At 33.8% G+C, this 19,892-nt stretch overlaps 1 protein-coding gene across 1 annotated transcript; it reads right to left on the reverse strand.

Moving 5' to 3' along the window:
* Positions 1–17,446: 17,446 nt before the first annotated feature.
* Positions 17,447–19,553, reverse strand: LOC139523734 (probable serine/threonine-protein kinase DDB_G0272092). The gene has a single exon (XM_071317985.1). The coding sequence runs from the start codon at positions 19,042–19,044 to the stop codon at positions 17,728–17,730; it is 1,317 nt and encodes a 438-aa protein (XP_071174086.1). The 5' UTR covers positions 19,045–19,553; the 3' UTR covers positions 17,447–17,727.
* Positions 19,554–19,892: the final 339 nt, after the last annotated feature.

Genomic DNA, 19,892 nt, shown 5'->3' on the forward strand with positions numbered 1-19,892 from the left:
ATTTTAACAAGATCGAAAATTAATTTTAATCCGTTGCTTGTTTTTTTCACGCGATATTATTTTTGTTCATTTTTGTAAACAATTGATTCCTGCATTTTATGTTACGAATATTTTATTATCAGCTCTTCCCAGGATAAGTTATTCATTATCAAAGTCTCCCCCCTCGCAAAAATCAAATATTCTCCTTACATACAATTAAGTGATCTGTAAAAGGATATGAAAATACTTAGAAATAAAAAAAAATCTGGCAAATACCCCCCCCCCCCCCCCCCAGCACACTCCCTCGACATACCGAACTTCACAATGTATTCAACATGTCATCATCATTTGACTAATCGAATGGCATTATATCAAAATTCCAAATTGTGTAAAAGTTTTGAAATTTTGAAATTTTAACCATTGGCAAATAATTAAAATATCAAAATTCTAAACATCGTTTTCAAATTTGATAGTTTAGAAATTTAATCAAACTTTAAAAATGCTAAACCTAACGTGCAATTTTGATCATTTCACTTTTAGACAGTTTGATTATTTGATAAAATATCAAGAAATAAAAAAGGGGCGAAAAGAAGGGCTCTAATTATAATCATTCTTAGTTAGGAATACATAGCACGAAGTATATCAAATCATTTTCAATTACAAAATAAATAATTAAAAGAAGTCGTTTTTTTATAAAACATATTAAACATCACATGGGATAACAGTATCCTGAAATTTTAAGGTTGGTTGTGCATCATAAAACAAATACTTAAACCTATTCGAACCGGCAGAAGGTTAGCGTTTGAGATAAACAATTCAGAGCTATTTGGTGTCCCCAGTGCCCAACATTTAAAAGTAACAGTGAAAACTGTTACCAACTCGCAGTAGCCCAAATATTATTATTCGCCTTTTTGACGCTCCTGATGAAGGTGGATCCAGAAAAAGCGCTTCTGTAGCTTCCAACTGTTAACGTTTTGTTTTCTTTTTTATCGATTGCATCACGTCTATAATTGCCTTTTATGATTGGTTTCAGTTCCATGTAATACGGAAGGAATATTTAATGTATGGTGTCACAATGAACGTTGTGCTAGGCGTGCTTCAGCTGGCCCCTAGACAAAAAAGTGTGAAATATAACAACGAACTAGAATTTAAATCATACAAGACTAAAAAGGCCAGAGTCTCCTACATTGGGACAGGTGCACAAATGCGGCGGGATTAAACATGTTTCGTGAGATCACAAACCTCCCTTATACCTTTAGCCAATGTAGAATAAACAAACACACAGCAATACGCACAGTAAAACGCACTTTAAAAGAAATTCAAGTCCGATGTCAGAATAGGAAACAAAATAAACTAATCAAAATGACAATGATAATAAATTAACGAAGGACTACTATATATCAAACCAGATACCCTGTAGTCAGCCAGAAAGGATCTGACATGACAAAATGTGAAACAATTCAAACGAAAAAAATCAACTCCTTCTCGAAACAAACTTGCCTCCAGAGTTAAATGTGATCCATTAGCAAACAAGATTAGGCAAGAAAGAGTAATCAACTAATTGGTGAGCTATTTACACCAAACAAACTAATTTCCCTGTATTCGACGCGTTACTAAATACATTTCTAAAGAATTCATTGGGATACAAAGAACAATAATAGACAAAATCAGGTAGTAGAGAAGACAGTTGAGCAGACTACAAACAAGACTAGTAGTGATATTTGTCAAGGTTATTGTAAATTGGGTGTAATTTTTCAAATACTTCCAAAACTTAACTTATACAAGACTCTTATAAATAAGTATCACATACAACTGTTTTAATCCAGCAGTCACGAGAATAAAGTTCGGATACATATATGCTTTGTTTATCAAATGTGACTCAAACCAGAAAAGTCGGTGTCAAAAAATATTTTTGTAACTCGCAACTCGACTTTCGTAAGTCGCAACTCGACTTCGTAACTCACAACTCGACTTTCCTAACTCGCAACTCGATTTTCTTAACTCGCAACTCGACTTTGTTAACTCGCAACTCGACTTACTTAATTCGCAACTCGACTTTCCTAACTCACAATTCGACTTCCTAACTCGTAACTCGACTTTCCTAACTCGCAACTCGACTTTCCTAACTCGCAACTCGACTTTCTTAACTCGCAACTCGACTTTCCTAACTCGCAACTCGACTTTTCTAACTCGTAACTCGACTTTCCTAACTCGCAACTGTACTTTCTTAACTCGCAACTTGCAACTCGACGATAAGAAACCCTCGTAATTCTTTTGATACCACATTAATATGATTTATCCAACTTTACGTTAACATGCCAGATTTTGATTGGTTCATACGAGGTTAACAATTTACTCTATCCAATGATTTTAATGTCACCCTCTCGTGCAGATTAATCAAAAATCGACAATTCAAAAAACAATGCATTCATTTGTAAACATCAATGATTCTATAGACAAAACTTGAGCTTTTTTAGTGATTGTCATTTTAGATAAAAAAAAAAAAAAAAAAAAAAAAAAAAACTACTTCTTGCTTCACTTTTTTTTTAATTTCTTTTTGTACAACTATAGTGTGTTAATTAAACACATTGTATTTGCTATAACGTAAAATAATAAGGGATCACAGACAAGGGATCATAAGTAAGGTTCGTGTAAGTATTTTATATACTTCATATTCAAGGCATGATAGCTGTGACTTTGAGATTTATTTGCAATACAAGTGGTGTAAGTCAGGTCTGCTGCTAGTCAGAAAATGCTTGTAGTAACTAGTAAAATATTTGCATGTATACTGTTTGATAATATCTGAAATTGTGATACATGTATATGAGAAATCTCATCTTATGACGGACAGATGTTCTATTTAACAACTTTTAGCATTTTTAAAATCTACCTGATAATAAACTTTAAATGTAATATTTACACTGTTTGTAAGCGATTTGTCAATTGTTTCTTTTGGTATTATTGCAAGATAATGTCTTGTTTCAAAACTGAATTTGTCTAGTAAGGACTATCGAAACATTTCTTCAATATATATATTTTTTTAATTAAGTGTTTGTTTTGTTCATGTCGACCCTTTTTTTGTTTTTAGTTTGTTCTATCTCTAGACAAATATTATGATAATTTGCGAAATAAGGTATCTCGATTTTGTTTACAGAGGCAATACTGGAACGCGTTAAGTTGCTTGTCTCTTCTGTAATATCATATCTTGTAAAACGTATTGATTAAAAGTAAACACGAAAAGGTTATACATATCACATGTCGTCCACACCAGTCAAATTTCTTGGAATCAAGACTTTATATATATAATACATGAACAAGTTTTTTTAAATTTATCATTCATAATTTGTCAGTTCAACTTATCTTGTGTTTCAAGATTAGAATTTGACCCTGTTATCAAGGTAAAAGATTTTATTATTCAGTTTGAAAAGCAAAACTTAAAAGTAGGATTGTCAATGAGACAACTTTCCACAAGAGAACAACTAACACTTAATTTAATAACATTAAGTAAGACCACCGTTCGGCCTTTAATAAAGTATAACCAATACCGCATAGTCAGCTATAAAAGGCTCCTTAAAGACAAATGTTAAGCAGTTCAAACAAAAAAATGATAAAGGGTTGATTTAAGTCCAACATAATAGTCGAAAAATACATATTAAGTACAGCAACAAACCACAACCACAGTTACTGAAGTACTGGGCCTGGTTTTCGAAAGTATCATAAGATATGTCATAAGATATATCTTAGGACAACTCTTATGATCATCTTATGACTATCATCTAGCCCTATGTTCCACAAGGAACGAAGAGGATAAAGTCAAGTATAACTATCATATATGTCGTAGGATGTAAATCAAAGCTATCTTAAGAGAGTCATAGCTATGATGCTCTTGATTACGACTGTCATAAGTGAACATTATTTTCTGTTATTTTAGATAATGATTTTAAAGTGATAAATATAAAAATAAAAATGAAAAGTAAGAACATATTTATTGCTACCATTCTTAATATTTACGAATAATTTTTTTTTTTCTTCATTATATATAATGAACATAAAATTTTATACAAAAAGGAATTGAAAAAAGGATCACACACAAATGATCATAAGTAAGGTTCGTGTGAATATTTTATAAACTTCATGTTCAAGGCATAATAGCTGTGACTTTAAGATGTATTTGAACATGAAGTTTATAAAATACTCACACGAACCTTAATTATGATCATTTGTGTGTGATCCTTTTTTATTTTACGTTATAGCAAATGCAATTTGTGTAATTAACACGTTAAAGTTGTACAAAAATAAATATAAAAAGTGAAGATAGAAGTAGTTTTTTTTTTTTTTTTTTTTTTTATATCTAAAGTGACAATCAATAAAAAAGAATGTAAAACTTAAGTTTTGTCTATAGAATCATTGATGTTTACAAATCAATGCATTATTTTTGGAATTGTCGATTTTTGATTGGTCTGCACGAGAGGGTGACATATAGGTTGCACTTTGTAAATACAGCTGTTTCTCAAAACACGCCTCTTGTGGGGAGATCTTGAATTTTCATAGAAAATTAACTTTGTTTACATGAGGGTCTGGATGGGGGGGGGGGGGGGTGTCTGTTATTCAGTAAACATTTATTTTTCACCCCTTTTTTCTCTTATCTTCAACAAATTAAACTACGCATTTCTCTAATCATCATTTTTTTTTGCCCGTTATTCTCTAATCTTCATTTTTTAAGGGCATTATTCTTTAATCATTTAACCCCATCCAAACCCTCTTACACACTGGTTCCCAGTTATGCTCTCTGTGTTCTATCTCACAGAGACATGGTAACTTGGGAACGTTACCAGTAAATAAACAAGTGCATATTGTTTACATTGAAATATGTGGTAACCTTTCATTCGAGGTAGGGGTGGTTAAGAAAATTAGTGTTAGTTTAAACTCTGAGAAGTTCAGGGCATATAAACGTTGAAAATATGCCGCACAGTCCTATATTTTGACATTTGAAAAAAATTGTGGTGCATATGAACTTTCAATTCTGTAGGATAAGATTTTTTTAAAACTTCATAGTAAAAGTCGTACAGTTTTAGTCGTAAAAGGAGCTCCTATGGGAAATTCCATTGTCAATATTTACAGAAATGCAACTTGTTACAGTAAACACATTTAAATCTCCCGCTAAACCATTGGATGGGGTAAAGTGTTTCCCTCGTATGAACCAATCATAATCTGGCATGTTAACGTACGTTAAATAAATCATATTAATGTGTTATCAAAAGAATTAAACACCACTCGACACAACATACAAAGTCTACTGCATAACATAAATATTTATCTGTATCAGCAGTTTATCTTAATTCATTCATTTTCTTTATTTTATATTCATTGCTACATAACTACAAAAGGAAACACACTATCTTTTCATAAAAATCTAATCTTCTTTGACGGACATGTCTGCATTCACCTCAAAAGCTTCATAAAGTTGACCTTTACACAGACTTATTTGGCAGGATATACATGAAATTCTAATACTGTTATCAAGTCTTAAAAGATTACAAATTTTTGTATCAACTATTAATATTGATTCACTCATAGGGTCTTTAGCATCGGAATAAAACACATTTCAAAACCAGTTGTTGGCATGACACGGGTTATGTTCTTCTCATTTACTTCATGATGGTATAAAACTAACCCACTAACAGACGGGGTTGTGCCTGATATTAATATGATGAAGCCATAATCTTTCAATCAGTTTAACTGAAGTCTTGGACTGGCATGTCAGTAACAGTTTACTGCTATAGAAGTCTATTGTTATTTTAAATGTAATGTAGTCATTTTGTTTATTTTCTTCGGTTATCTCTTCTGACATCGGACTCGGACTTCTCTTAAACTAAGTGTTACTGATCATATTGTCGTGCGGTTTTTTTTTCTACATTGGCCTGAGGTATAGGGGACAGTTGAGATCTAAAAAAAAATGTTTTACCCCGCCGCAATTTTGCACCTGTCCCAATTCAAGAGCCTTTGGACTTAGTTAGTCTTGTATGATTTTTAACTTTAGTTTCTTGTGTATAATTTGGAGTTTAGTATGACATCCATTATCACTGAAATAGTATATATGTAGGACTCTGAATCGCAATGGCACTCCGAACCGCGATGGTCACGCTGAGATGCGATGGTTTGACGCTGAAGTGCGTTTTTATTCACGCCGAAGTGCGATGGTGTCATTGTGGCGCTATCTTGTTGATAGCTATGCCGAAGTGCGATGGGGGTAACGCTGAAGTGCGATGGTCTACACACATCTCATTTGCTAAACTTTTCTTGTCATGTATAAGTAAAAAATGAATGTAAAATTGAGACTGAAATGGGGAATGTGTCAAAGAGACAACAACCCGACCAAAGAGGACCAAAGAGTAAACAAAAACGAAGCCAATGCACCAAAGGTTCCTTAATACAGCGAAAAAAGAGCACACCTGGAGGCGGACTTCAGCTGGTCCCTAAACTTAAAAGTGTACCAGTTCAATGAAAATGAACGTCATACTAAACTCCTTATCATAAAAATCAACTAAAATTTAAAAACATACAAGACCAACAATGGCCAGAGGCTCCTGAATTTGGACAGGCGCAAAAATGCACCGGGTTTAAATATAATTAATGAGAAATCAACCCCGTTCCCTTATACATCTACGGAAGCCGATAAGGGCCATTCAAAAAAAATAAATTATGTCGTAATTACGACATAGCATGTCGTAATTTCGACATCGCTATGTCGTTATCTCGACATAACATGTCGTTACAACGACATCACTATGTCGTAATTTCGACATAACATGTCGTTATAACGACATAGCTATGTCGTAATAGGGCGTTTTTCAATAAAAACGTATTTTCTTGTCCTATCCACTTTAAAAAAAATGTGTTTGATCTTTGCAAGTAATTTTTTGTGCAGTCAGTACATTGAATTAGATTTAACATTTTTAAGCAAAGAAACAGTTTATTTTTAGAGGGATTGATAAGATATTGACTCCTTAATGGTCCAAAACAACCAAAATGGCATGTCCCTAGACCGCCTGTTCAACATTTATACTCTAAAATATCGTAAAAAAATGAAGAAATAAATGGTTTTTTCACTTTACATAAGTTCTTTAATAATTCAAAAGTATGTTCAGAGCCAACATATTCTAATAAACACATTTCAATGTAGGTTTTTTAATTTCAGAAGGTGTGTCCCTCACAAAATGTCCACTACGAAACGAAGTCATTAAAATTTGCCAATAAACAGTTTTATAAAATCAATGTAATTTTTGTTTGCAAGAGATATATACATTAGGGTCTTACAAAAGAAGTGATGCATTTATAACGGCAATTAAATTGTTGGTAAGAAAAATTGAGCACATCAAATGGACCAGAGTGATACCGTATTTTTGATAATGTCCCCTACGAAACGGGTCAAATCTCCTTCAGTATCTGGTTTTAAAATTATGAAAAAAATATCAGTGTACAGCTTGATAAATGCTTTGATGAATACAATCAGTCTTGGTATTATTGCAATATAGGGATTGTGGGGAAAAAATAAAACATGCGAATACGTCCCTTACGAAACGGTCCCCTACGAAACAAGTATGGGAGAAAAACGTTTCGTAGTGGACACTACCACTACCATGGAATCTTTTTTTAATCTTTTTTCAATTACATTCGTGCAAAACAAATAACAAGGGTTAGTTTCATGTAATTTTTATTATGTTTTTATTAACATATAATAGGGTTGATGTCTACTACGAAACTTTTTGTCCACTACGAAACGGTTTTGTCCACTACGAAACGCATCAAAATGTCCACTACGTAACGTGAGTTGAACCTTCATATGTGAAGTACTGTCTAATCTTTATCGATAAAAATGGTTTTCCAATTTAGAAAAAAAATGAAATTTTTCTAGTATTTAAAGTAAACAAACTGGAATGTCTATAGGAAACATTTAAAATTGCAAAAAAATATGTGTGTTTAGAAGAAATTTCGTAGGGGACAAAAGTCCCCTACGAAACAGTACACAAATTATGAAAATAATATCATTTTAAAGAATATTTAAGATTGCACTTTTTGTTTACAAACAGGTCTATAATTGAGGTATTCAAAATAACTCTTGAAATGAAATTTTAGACAAGTTGATTTTCCATTTTTTTTAGGTCTGAAAGTTACGCTTTTATTGAAAAACGCCCAATAACGACATCGCTATATATTTAAAAGAATATGTATATTTATTGCCAAGAGACTAAATGACACAGACATTAACAACTATAGGTCATCATATTGCCCCCAATAATTAGAAAAGCCCCCGCATAGTGAACTATAAAGGAGGGACGAAAGATACCAGAGGGAGAGTCCTCGAAATGCTGTGTGGCAGACAGTGTTATTAATTAATTATTAGCTCCCTTGGTAAAACTCCAAGTTTCATATTTAATATATATATATGATGCTTAATAAGTATATATTTGTTAATTGTATAGCTTTTGCTATTTGAATTCGTTGGTTAAAGATATTTATTTACATTGTAAAGTTTAATATTTGCATCGTCGCAAAATCTTTGGTTACCTTCTTTGGTTACCTTCTGTGAGAAACTTATATATTTCATAGATCCCACTGATGTTCAATAAAAATCGACCGTTGGAGGATTTTATTTGCTGTTTAAGCCCATGAAATTACTAATTTTTGGAAGAATAATATGTGGTACTATATGAGGACTGACATTCAGTCCTACCAAGGAAAGCCAAGCTGTCCACCTACTGTTACATAAGCGCAACCTACATGGCGTCCTGTTATAAGGGTGAACTGAAGTATTAATTGCTGTATGTCTACTTTCAAACGGTGGGCACGATGTTCCTACAACCCATAGGATTTAAAACAGAATCTTCGAAATTTCATCCGCAAAACAAAATGAAAATGTTAGAAAACACGAACCAATATTAAAACAAAATCAATATATGTTTTAAGGGGGTCTCATTGGGGGGTTCCGATCCCGGATCCCGCTTAATGTTTTGTAAGATTCCCGTATCCCGCTTACACTATGTACGCAAGGCAATTCTCATTTTTTTGTCATTTCCCGGGTCCCGCAAGACCTCATTTCCCGTTTTCACGCCACAATAATTTGACTTTCACGTGTCACGCTTACAAAAAATCGGCAATCCCGCGTCACGCTTAGACCCCAATGAGACCCACTTTTAAATTATGTTTTTAAAGCTCTTGATCAAACAGTAAGTAATTACTAGTTTATTTGAGGATTAAAATACCAAAGCTATGTGAAAAAAAACGGATGTCCAATGTTGCATTTATGAAAAACTGTTTTAACTCTTATGTAAAGTGATCCTATTTCTTATTCTCTGATCTTTTTGATTCTTGGCAGAAACAGCGACATGTGTCGGTTTTTTGTGGCGTCAAGTTAAAGCCGTTATTTTGCCAAATTTCATTTGATTCGGTGGCTGCATATTAAGCTGAAATAAGAAAAATGTCCAACGGCATATTTCGTTAACTTAACGACTGAAAGTGAATTTTATAAGAAGATATAGCAGAAAATGAATAAAAAGAGTAGACAATAATAATATCTAACAAATTAAAGTTCAAATATTTGCCTCATTGTTCGTGAGTTCAAATATTGCTGATTCAATAAAATTTTCTCTACACAGTCGTTTTTCAAAAGGTAGCCATTTTGTCCAAGTTGATATTTCATTTTTCAAAGCAGTTAACGCGTATTTTTTATAATTGATCAAAACAAAAGTTAGATATACGAAGATTAAAAAATGCCAAGATTCTTTTCTTATTAACTACATATTTGGGTCTAGAAGGAATAAGTGACTCCACTCATTACAAAACGGTAGCCAATTTGTCCAAACGTCTGAAAACGTCTAAAATCCGAAACACGCTAATTTCCGACGTTACATGTGCTAAAGTTTCAATTAAAATGTTCATGATAATTAACAACAAATCGTGTTATGAAATTTGGAAAAAGAGGTTGATGATTGCTTCCGCAAAAAAAAGAAAATGCTATAGACTCCGCCCGGGGACATAGGTTCGATTCAGGTTAAATTTTGCAATTTTTATTAATCGTTTATAGCTTTTAACGATTTATTTAAAAGAATGGGGAAATGGGGAAAAATCTATTTACATGAACTTCGTCCAACTTTTGCAAAGACAAATGGGAGACACCAAGACAGTCCTCTAAATGTAAAATGCAAATTAAAATTGATGTTGCCGAGTACTTCTGAAATAGACCATTTAAAGTCGTCACTTCAGTAAGGTGCAATCACCAATATTAAAAGACTTAATACCAGTTCAGGGAATGTTTTACTTCGCGATTTGTCCTGCTATTCATGTTATAACTTGTGTGCCAGGAAAAAATACAGTTCTATTCAAATTTAACCAAGGGTAAAAATGTTCGATTTACTTGCAGTGTCAGATATATTTGTATTGGGGTCGAATTAAGATATAGAAATTTTACAATGACAGATGATATGCACCTTGAAAGTTAAACATCCTATGATCAAAGTTTTGTACATCTAAAAAAAAATTCTTTATGGAAAACCGTATGCATGTACTTCCGTCCCATCTTTCCTTCCTACATTACTTGCGACAGTTCTGTATTTTTAGTTGAAATAACTTAAGGGTAAACATTATTAAATCGATTTCCACACCTTGAGGTAACTTATGATAAAATGACATCACAAAACGAACAGAACCAGAATCAACCAACATATAAAAAAACGAATAAAACTTGCAAAAATTAATCGAAGTCAAACACCCTCTTCGACGCCGCATTGTAAGTGTAACGTGGTGTTGTAGGAACATCGTGCCCAACGTTTGAAAGTAGAAATAGAGCAATCAATACTTCAATTCACCCTTATTACAAGAAGCCATGTAGTTTGCGCTTATTTGGTGGTAGGTGGAAACCTTAGCTTGCCTTGGTATAGTACTGCATGTCAGTCCACATATTATTCTTCCAATTAATTAAAAATAGAAGTTTTTGTAGTTTATTAAGTCAGGCAAAATAACCCTTTTTATTTATAACTGGCAGTATAACTCAGCCACTATACGACTATAAGTTAAAATCTCTAATGGGATCTCTAAAATATATAAGTTTCTCACAGAAGGTTACCAAAGAAGGTAACCAAAGATTTTGCGACGATGCAAATATTAAACTTTACAATATAAATAAATATCTTAAACCAATGGATTCAAATAGCAAAAGCTATGCAATTAACAAATATATACTTATTTTAAAAGCTCTATGTAAATTATTTAACAATGAAATACATTAAATATGAAATTTGGAGTTTTACCAAGGGAGGTAAAAATTTATAAATAACAGTGTCTGCCACACAGCATTTCGAGGACTCTCCCTCTGGTATCTTTCGTCCCTCTTTTATAGCTGACTATGTGGGGCATTATGATGACCTATATTTGTTAATTTTTGTGTCATTTAGTCTCTTGGCAATCATAATACATATTCTTCTATATATATAGCGATGTCGTTATTAAAAAAAAATATATTAAAAAATCTACTTCTTATGATAAGTGAACGTTTGTAGAAAGGAAATTAAACTAGCGATCACGCGTCAAATAGACCATCGCAATTTAGCGTACGGACCATCACACTTCGGTGTAGACCATCGCACTTCAGCGTGACCATCGCACTTCAGCATACCCATCGCACCACCGAATCCTACATATATTGGTAAGGGGCCAGTTAAAGGATACCTCCGGGTGCGGCAGTTTCTTGCTGCATTGAAGACACATTGGTGACCTCCGGCTATTGTCTCGTTGACACATTCCCCATTTCCATTCTCAATTTTATTTTTTATAGACTTTTTGGTTGAAATCTGACACCTGTTAGAGCGTTAATCAATGTTAATTTTTTTTCACTGATGACTATGCAAGTCCTGTAATGAACAACGAATCACCTAAAACACGTGATCACATTCTAGAAAAAATCCTTATTTCTTCAAAAGTTTACAGTTATTCCACATGTGAACAGGGGAAAATAGTACAATGTAGTATTAATATCTATTAAAAATCTATGACATATTTATTTTTTTCCAGACTTCAACGAAAGATTTTTTGCTACAATAGTGCAGGTTGTTCATTTATATATATATATATATATATATATAGCTTACAAAGTACATTTTTTCCACAGGGTTTATACACATATGTAACTCGTACAATTAGGGTCGAAGTCAACACCAGCAACCAGAGACTAAGAAGAAAACAAGGCGTTAGCGGCATTAATTGTGACGGAAAACCGTAATATCCAAATATGGAAAAACAATCAGGTGCTCCACAGGGCGCAGCTTTATACGACCGCAGTGATCGAACCCTGAACAGTGGCAAATTTGGTCACAATATTCCAGCTTGATACTGTCTGAATTTGGAATGTGGAATGAGATCGACTTTTTAACATAATAAAGGTTTTTGTCAGAAAACAAATGTGGTCAAAGATCTAACAAATCAATTGCACAATACTGTGCAATTGAAGATTTCTTCTTGAAACTTTTCAAAATTCGAATTTAAAAAAAGGAGTCCCTCAAAAACATTGTAAACAAAAAAATCTCCACCAGCTTATTGAAACCCCCTTGAAGCAATAACCCTTAAACTCAATCTCATCCTTTCCTTTGTAGTATGAAACCTTGTAGTACAATTTCAGAGAGATCCATACACGTAAACACAAGATATTGTCTACAAACTAGATATATGATTCCTTTTGACTCTTTATTGGCCCCTAATTCCTACATATTTTGGGAACAGCCTCCCCTTTGTTATATGGTAAATTGTGGTACAATTTCAGAGAGATCCATACAATTACACACAAGTTATTGCCTGGACACTAGAAAAAATCTTTTTTTTTTTACCCCTTTTTGGCCCTTAATGCCTAAAATTTGGGCCCATAACCCCTTAAATGAATACAAACCTTCTTTTTGTGGTTTTAAACATTGTGGTACAATTTCAGAGCAATTGAACTTCTTATACACAAGTAAATATCCTAAAACTAGAAAATTGATATAGGAAGATGTGGTGTGAGTGTCAATGAGACAACTCTCCATACAAATAACAATTTAAAAAGTAAACCATTATAGGTTAAAGTTGTTTTGGGCCCTTTTGTGCCCCTTATTCTTAAACGGTTGAGATCATTATCAGCAAAATCGATCCCAAACTTCCTTAAGTGGTATTGAACCTTCTGAAAAAAAATCATAAAGATCTATTCACTTAAACTAAAGTTATAATCCGGAAACCAATGTGTCTTTGGACGACACAGACGACAACGATTACATACAAATGTACATGTACCATGCAATACGATCCCCAAAAATTTTTGCGGTCGTATAAAAACCTGCATGCCATAGATTTGTGATTTGTTTGACGTTTATGACATCATATTAGCCATAGATTAGGAATTCGCATGAATTTGTCATAGATCTGGAACCCACCATCGATTTGAGTCCTACACATATATACATGTATGTTTGTACAAACGATAGAAATGACGAAGAAACCAAAAGTCTAATTAAATGTCTAAAATTTACACACATTTAGCCTTAATTTAGAACGTGCGGGTATACTTTTTTTTTTTTACGTAGGTGTATTTTAGTGAACAATAGCTTGTATTTAAGAATTGAATGCTTCTTTTTGTAAATTCATTGGGGTTTAAAAGCGTTGACCGAAGTACATTTGTATGAAGCGCGGAAGCGCTTCATTCTAAAAATGTGCGCACGGTCAACACTTTTACAACCCTATGAAGTTACAAAAAGAAGCATTCAATACTTATAATTACATTTTTTAGCTATGATCAATAAAAAACGAATTTTATATTGTTTTTATGTAATTCACCTGTGCACTTTATTGTGGGACCACGTGTTATCATGAATGAAAAGTTTTATTGAGTGATACAATTGCTTACGGAATAACACGTGATGTGCTGTTAGCTAATCAGAATAAAGTATTATAATGAAACATACATCTAATGTAATTATATACGAATACGAAAGTTTATTTTGATTCGGTTCACATATAAAAATACAAACATAAACTCGAGCTTTTTATCGAATATAGAATAACATAAACACAACATTCAAACACACAGCATGCAGACAGGATATATAACAGCACAGGCATATTGAAATACATGCAAAGCACTACTAAAATACACATCTAAACAAGTCAAAACTGAAGCACAACTAAAATTAAGCACAAATAAAAAATAGCATACATGCAAACATTTAAGACATAATAGCATGTAAGAGCAACTTCTAAAATATGCTTGTCTACATTGTATGCAAATTTTCATAAAACAAAATCACTGTGGGATAAAAAAAAAATAATAATAATAATGCCCTAATGCGACGGCCCATAGCATCTGTTTCAGCGGAATTCTCTGCGAAATGGTTCAGAATCATTTTTTCTACATGCTAATAATGCAACTCTTTACTCTTTAGCCTGGTTCTCTACCTTTCAATATACGTGTATTTGAGTCCTATGTTGTTAGAGCCAAAGCAGATAAAGGACAGGAAACCAGTGTATGCGACTCTTATATTCAAAATAAAAAAAATCGAGTGTTTGAAACTACTGTCCTAAAATAAACAAATTGGTTTGTTTTGTGATTTGGTGGATCGCCCAATCACTCATATGAAGAAATGGCTCAATCTTAAAGTACAAGACTGCAACACTTATTTTCTAAAGCCATATATAGAAACTATCTACTTTCCGATGTACTGTATGTAGTATACTATAATATATGGTGCTTCTCTTTCGCTGTGTAACCAAATAGACTAAATATGCAAAGTCCATTCATTTTCGCAATGGCATTGTTAGTTATTTTTTACTATTGAGTTTGTTAATGAACTTACTTTTGGTATCTTTAATCTCTTTTTCTTACGAGATCTTACGAGATCTTACGAGATCAAATTGACATGTTTATAGTAGTTTCACGTCTTTGCATTCTTTTTCAAGTGTGAGTATATTCATTGTTATACACTTATGCCTGCGTCACACTGTCCCGATTTTTATATACGATGGACACCCGAATGCTAAAATTGTAAGTTCGTACGAAGTTGGTCCCGATCTCGTTAAAATACCAAAAAGTGACCGAAGTAAGTACGATGAATAACGAAGTCTATACGATGGTGCTGAAATTGTATACGATAGCAAAAGATGGACATACTAAGATTAACCGAAGACGGGTATTTAAGCTTCCTATCTCAGCCGTAGCCTACACGATGGATCACGAAGGCTACACGATGGATTACGAAGGCTACATGATGGATTACGATGATGGCGCGATGGCCATACAATGTCTAAAAAATACGAACAGAATTTCGACAACATATCGTTTCTGTACAAGTCTGCCATGCATGGCGGGTAATCGATCTTTTTGTCTAATTCTTATAAAACTTAGTTTATTATCCCCTCGCCTACTACATGTAAGTTGCGTGTAGATAAAATTGTTATGGACACTCTAGAACCAAAATGCTCAAAACTTGGTATGCTGTTACTCGTTAAGAATATCTTAAGCGCTATTGACTTTAAAGTTCAAAGGTCAAGGTCACAGTGGCAGTTGTAATACAAGGCAATATCACCCTTGTGGACACTCTAAAACCAATATGCTTCAAAAGATTTTAACTACATTTGGTATATTGTTCCTCCTTGTAATGATCTGACATTTTTTACGTTCAAGGCCAAAGGTCAAGGTCATGCAGATGGACTTGTTTTTTCTCCTTGAAATAGCATAATACACAGGAAATTGGTTGCTCATTTTTTTACCTGCTGGTTCTAAAGACAATATTAAAGGTATTTCCAGTTACTAAATGTTTTGGTTGATTTCTAAAAAAAATAGTTTATGTATCAAATATGCATATTCAATTTACCATTTTCTGCATGTGTCATATACAAATATAGTGTCCATATTTGTCCCCAATATGTTACATACGAGGGGATGCAACGCTCGGCATTGCCTTGTTTGAACTGTAAAATGTGTGCACTAGTCTGAATAATCACCCATAATTATGCCCATGTTTACTGATCTATATTAAAGGTAAGGTAATGGGTTCGTTGATCCCTTTTATTCAAAAAGAGCTCTTTCCAGGAGAATATGACAATAATATAGACAAAAGGAAGGATGTGGGGAAAGCAACAAAGGCGGCAAAATATGACATATAGAAAACAAAATGGTTATGGAGTAAACATTCGTGTGACAACAACTCAGACGATACATAAAAAATCAGAATAATGAATACATTTAAAAAGTTGGTTTCCCTATATACATGTACCTGCAGTGTTGGTGTACGAGGCGCGTTTATTTTAAGGAAGCCCAGCATGTGATGATATGAAACAATCCAGATGGAAAAGGCCTGAACCTGTCGCTCTTATCATAACTAACGTTTTTGTCTTTTCGTTTTGTTGTAGTGAATAGAAGAAATTGAATATGTTCCGACATTGTCTAATATAAATTAAAAACTCTAAATTCTTTGTCACCTTTAATTATGTTACTTGATATAAAAAATTGACAAAAAATAATATTTTACTTGTAAAAGTAAATCCTGAGCCTGTAATAGCTGCTCTTCTTGTTCCATTTGAATTAATAGAAACAACGCTGTCGCCTTTCTTGTTCTCATAGAATCATATGATATGAGCTCATGTTTTGTGAACGTATTTCTTAACTGTCGTATTGGACTGACCAGTGCATATCGCGCATGGCACTTTAAATGTATTTTAGCGCGAAAATTAACTTAGTAATACATTTAGCTGGATTTCTTGCCGTCGTAGTTCCATCTTGTCGCCTTCGTTCTTTTATTCGATGGCAACACGACGGGATTACGAGGTCTTCACGAAGTCGTGTTGCCGTCGTAAGACCTTCTGGTACCTTCGTGATTCATTCGTGTAGACATCGTAATGTCAAAACTGCCCGATGGAAACGATTGAAACACGAATGCAATACGATGTGCAAAGATGCATTCCCGGTGACATTACGATATTGAGGATGGTGATACGAACTCAATACGAACCCTCAAAATCGGGCGCACCTTCGGAGATTTTTTAACATGTTAAAAAATTTAGAACCCTTCCCGAAGTTGTCCCCGAAGGCTAGAAAAAGTAGCCGATGGTTAAAGATGGTTAAAGATGGCACTACGAATAGCCCGATCTGTATACGATCAGCCCCGATTTTGAAAATTTCCATTATCGTGTTGCCATCGGCGTAAAAATCGGGACAGTGTGACGCGGGCATTACAGATGGAACAACAAATATTTTGAATAATGGTTTAAAAATTACTTCCTTTTAAACGTATCTCATATGTCCGTCGAACAGATCATTAAGAAATATAACATAGAAACAGAGATAAATATCTACCAGGCACCAAATATTCATCTTTTATTGGGGATTAGAAATTGTTACCAAAAAAAAAAAATAAAATTACTAATGAATAAAAAAAAAAGAGGTTTTAGAGGTGTAGTTAAAATTAATAATGTGCTTCTTCATTCATTTAATTAATGTAAAAAGGTTAAATCAACATTGATTTCAAAAGAAATCATTTTTAATTGATAAAAAGTTGACATGTATAATTCGTTTGACCATAGAAAAAAAACACACTCCCAAAAGATGAAAATGGTGGATGCCTATTTTATTGATTTCAAAATTGAAATACTAGCGATTAAGCAAGTAAACAAACAAATAATAACAAATATAGTATTACAATGTAGTAAATAACAATAATGAAATGACAAAAGTAAAAGTCACATAATTTCTTCGACAAAATTCAGTATATCATAGACAGAAGGTCTAAGTAGAGGAATTGAGGATAAACATTTATGTGAAATAAAAGAGAGTTCTTGTAAAGGTATATTTTTGAAAATCCAACCCAGCGCAAATACTTCGGACGATTCGGATGTTTCCTCTCCATGTTTTATTTCAGGAGCGAGATGGTTGTAAATAATTGCTTCTTCGGTGGTCATCGGAAATCTCTTTCCGTGCATATAACTAGCATGGCCCATGTCAATAAAAGTTAAACGACATTCATCCGTGTTTATATTCACTAAAATATTGTCTGACTTTAAGTCGTTGATCAGAATACCTTTCTCATTTATAGACTTTAAACCAAATGCTAGTTGGTATGCGATGTTGTACCATTTTTGTTTGGTGATACAATGAGGTTGTCCAACAATAAGTTGATACAGTGTTATTGAGTTCTGCACCAACTCTTGGACAATTCCCGGGTGGTTTCCTTCGGAGGTTCTTTGTAAGATACCAAACAGCTTGGGTGTAATTCCTGTCGTCTCTAACATTTTCAGAAGCCCTGCTTCCGCAGATATCCCTTCGAGGTTGTCAAACGGTTCTTTGAAAAGTTTTATAGCAACGCTTTTAAAACAATTGTTTATAACAACTCGACCTTCAAAGACAGTTGACGTTACACCTGTACCCAAACATTTGTACTCTTCAGGTCTTGTGTCAACTTTTGTAAATATTATGTCCTGAAGTCTTATATCTGGAATCCGTGATCTTGTATAAGGGCATATTAAACAATGTGTTTGGTTTTTTAATTCCCCCATTCCACATATAAATAAGGAAGGGGGCGGGGGAAATCTCCCTGGGGAAACCATAAGTGCCGTCTTTGATGGTCTTGGACTTGTATCTACGAAGGCACCATTAATCTTAGATAAAACAGTACTACTATTATCAAGCTTTTTACTGTTTAAATATGTTGCTGCTTTTGATGTTGATGTATCAGAACTAAATATAGCAGGAGATGGCGTATGTGTCCTAGTGACTCCATTGTAAAATCGTTTCATAGAAGTTGGATCAATCGGAGCAGGTGAGATACATGTATGCACATCTCGACAGAAAGTAGTAATTAGTTTAGTTAAGATATTGGTACATCTATCAATGTGCTTGCATAGGTCAGAGGTAGACGTGGAACTGCCGTTGCTGCAGGAAAGATCAGAAGTTGTTGTTTGAATATGAAAGATCAGAAGTTGAAGTAGATTTGTCGTTGGAGTGTGCAAGAAATTCTGGTTCACTTGTCTGCGTCTCCGACGGTTTGTTATAAATTTCATGTAGTATTTCTGATGCTGTCATTTTAAAAGTTACAACATCTGGTTTCCCGTTAATTTCTGCTATAACAATGGATGGCCCGAGATGATCAAAGAGCTTCCTTTTCATATATTTGGAACTGTATGGGTCATCTTCAGTTCTGCAGTATCCTTTCATTCTTGTACATAGAGCTGAAATTGGTAATTATTCATCGTCATTCTTTTCCAGTAATTTAGCGATTTTGAAAATACTTCCGTTTGTGTCCAATTTGTTGGCCTTCCTTTTCCCACTTTCGGCACTTTTAGACTAGGTTCTTCCATTTGTTTTGGTATATGTCTCATATTGTTGATGCCATTCATTTTGGTTGGTAGTACACATAACCGTTAGACAAAGATCACGGAAGGAAAAGTAATTTGCTGCTGATCGTAACTGACGAGTTTTCTCGCTTAACATGCTTATAAACATGGAATTATTTTCCAATTGTCTTTTTTCTTTGTGGCAACAGAAATCCATACTGATGTACAGTAACTGTTTGAACAGGACTGGTTACAATGGGGTCCGCTCGACAGTCCGACGGTTCGATAGTCCGACAGTTCAATAGTCCGACGGTTCGATAGTCCGACAGTTCGATAGTCCGACGGTTCTATAGTCCGACGGTTCGATAGTCCGACATATCACACCGGATATGATATAAATAGGTTACACTACAGACCTGAAAATGGTCCCTTCATTAAACTAAAATTTTTAGGAAATCCATTGAAGAATTAAAAAGTTATTTTAGTTTTAATATATCGACACATATACGGGCCCAGGTCATTTCATGTCCACTTTCAGATCGTTGGTGTATCCCGATATGGACTACATAGCCCCC

The sequence above is a fragment of the Mytilus edulis genome, chromosome 5 (assembly GCF_963676685.1).
Source record: "Mytilus edulis chromosome 5, xbMytEdul2.2, whole genome shotgun sequence".
NCBI lineage: Eukaryota > Metazoa > Mollusca > Bivalvia > Mytilida > Mytilidae > Mytilus > Mytilus edulis.

What these genes read in the sequence shown, in the direction of transcription:
- LOC139523734 (XM_071317985.1), bottom strand. Translation starts at nt 19,044, where the DNA reads ATGAAATTTATAACAAACCGTCGGAGACGCAGACAAGTGAACCAGAAT.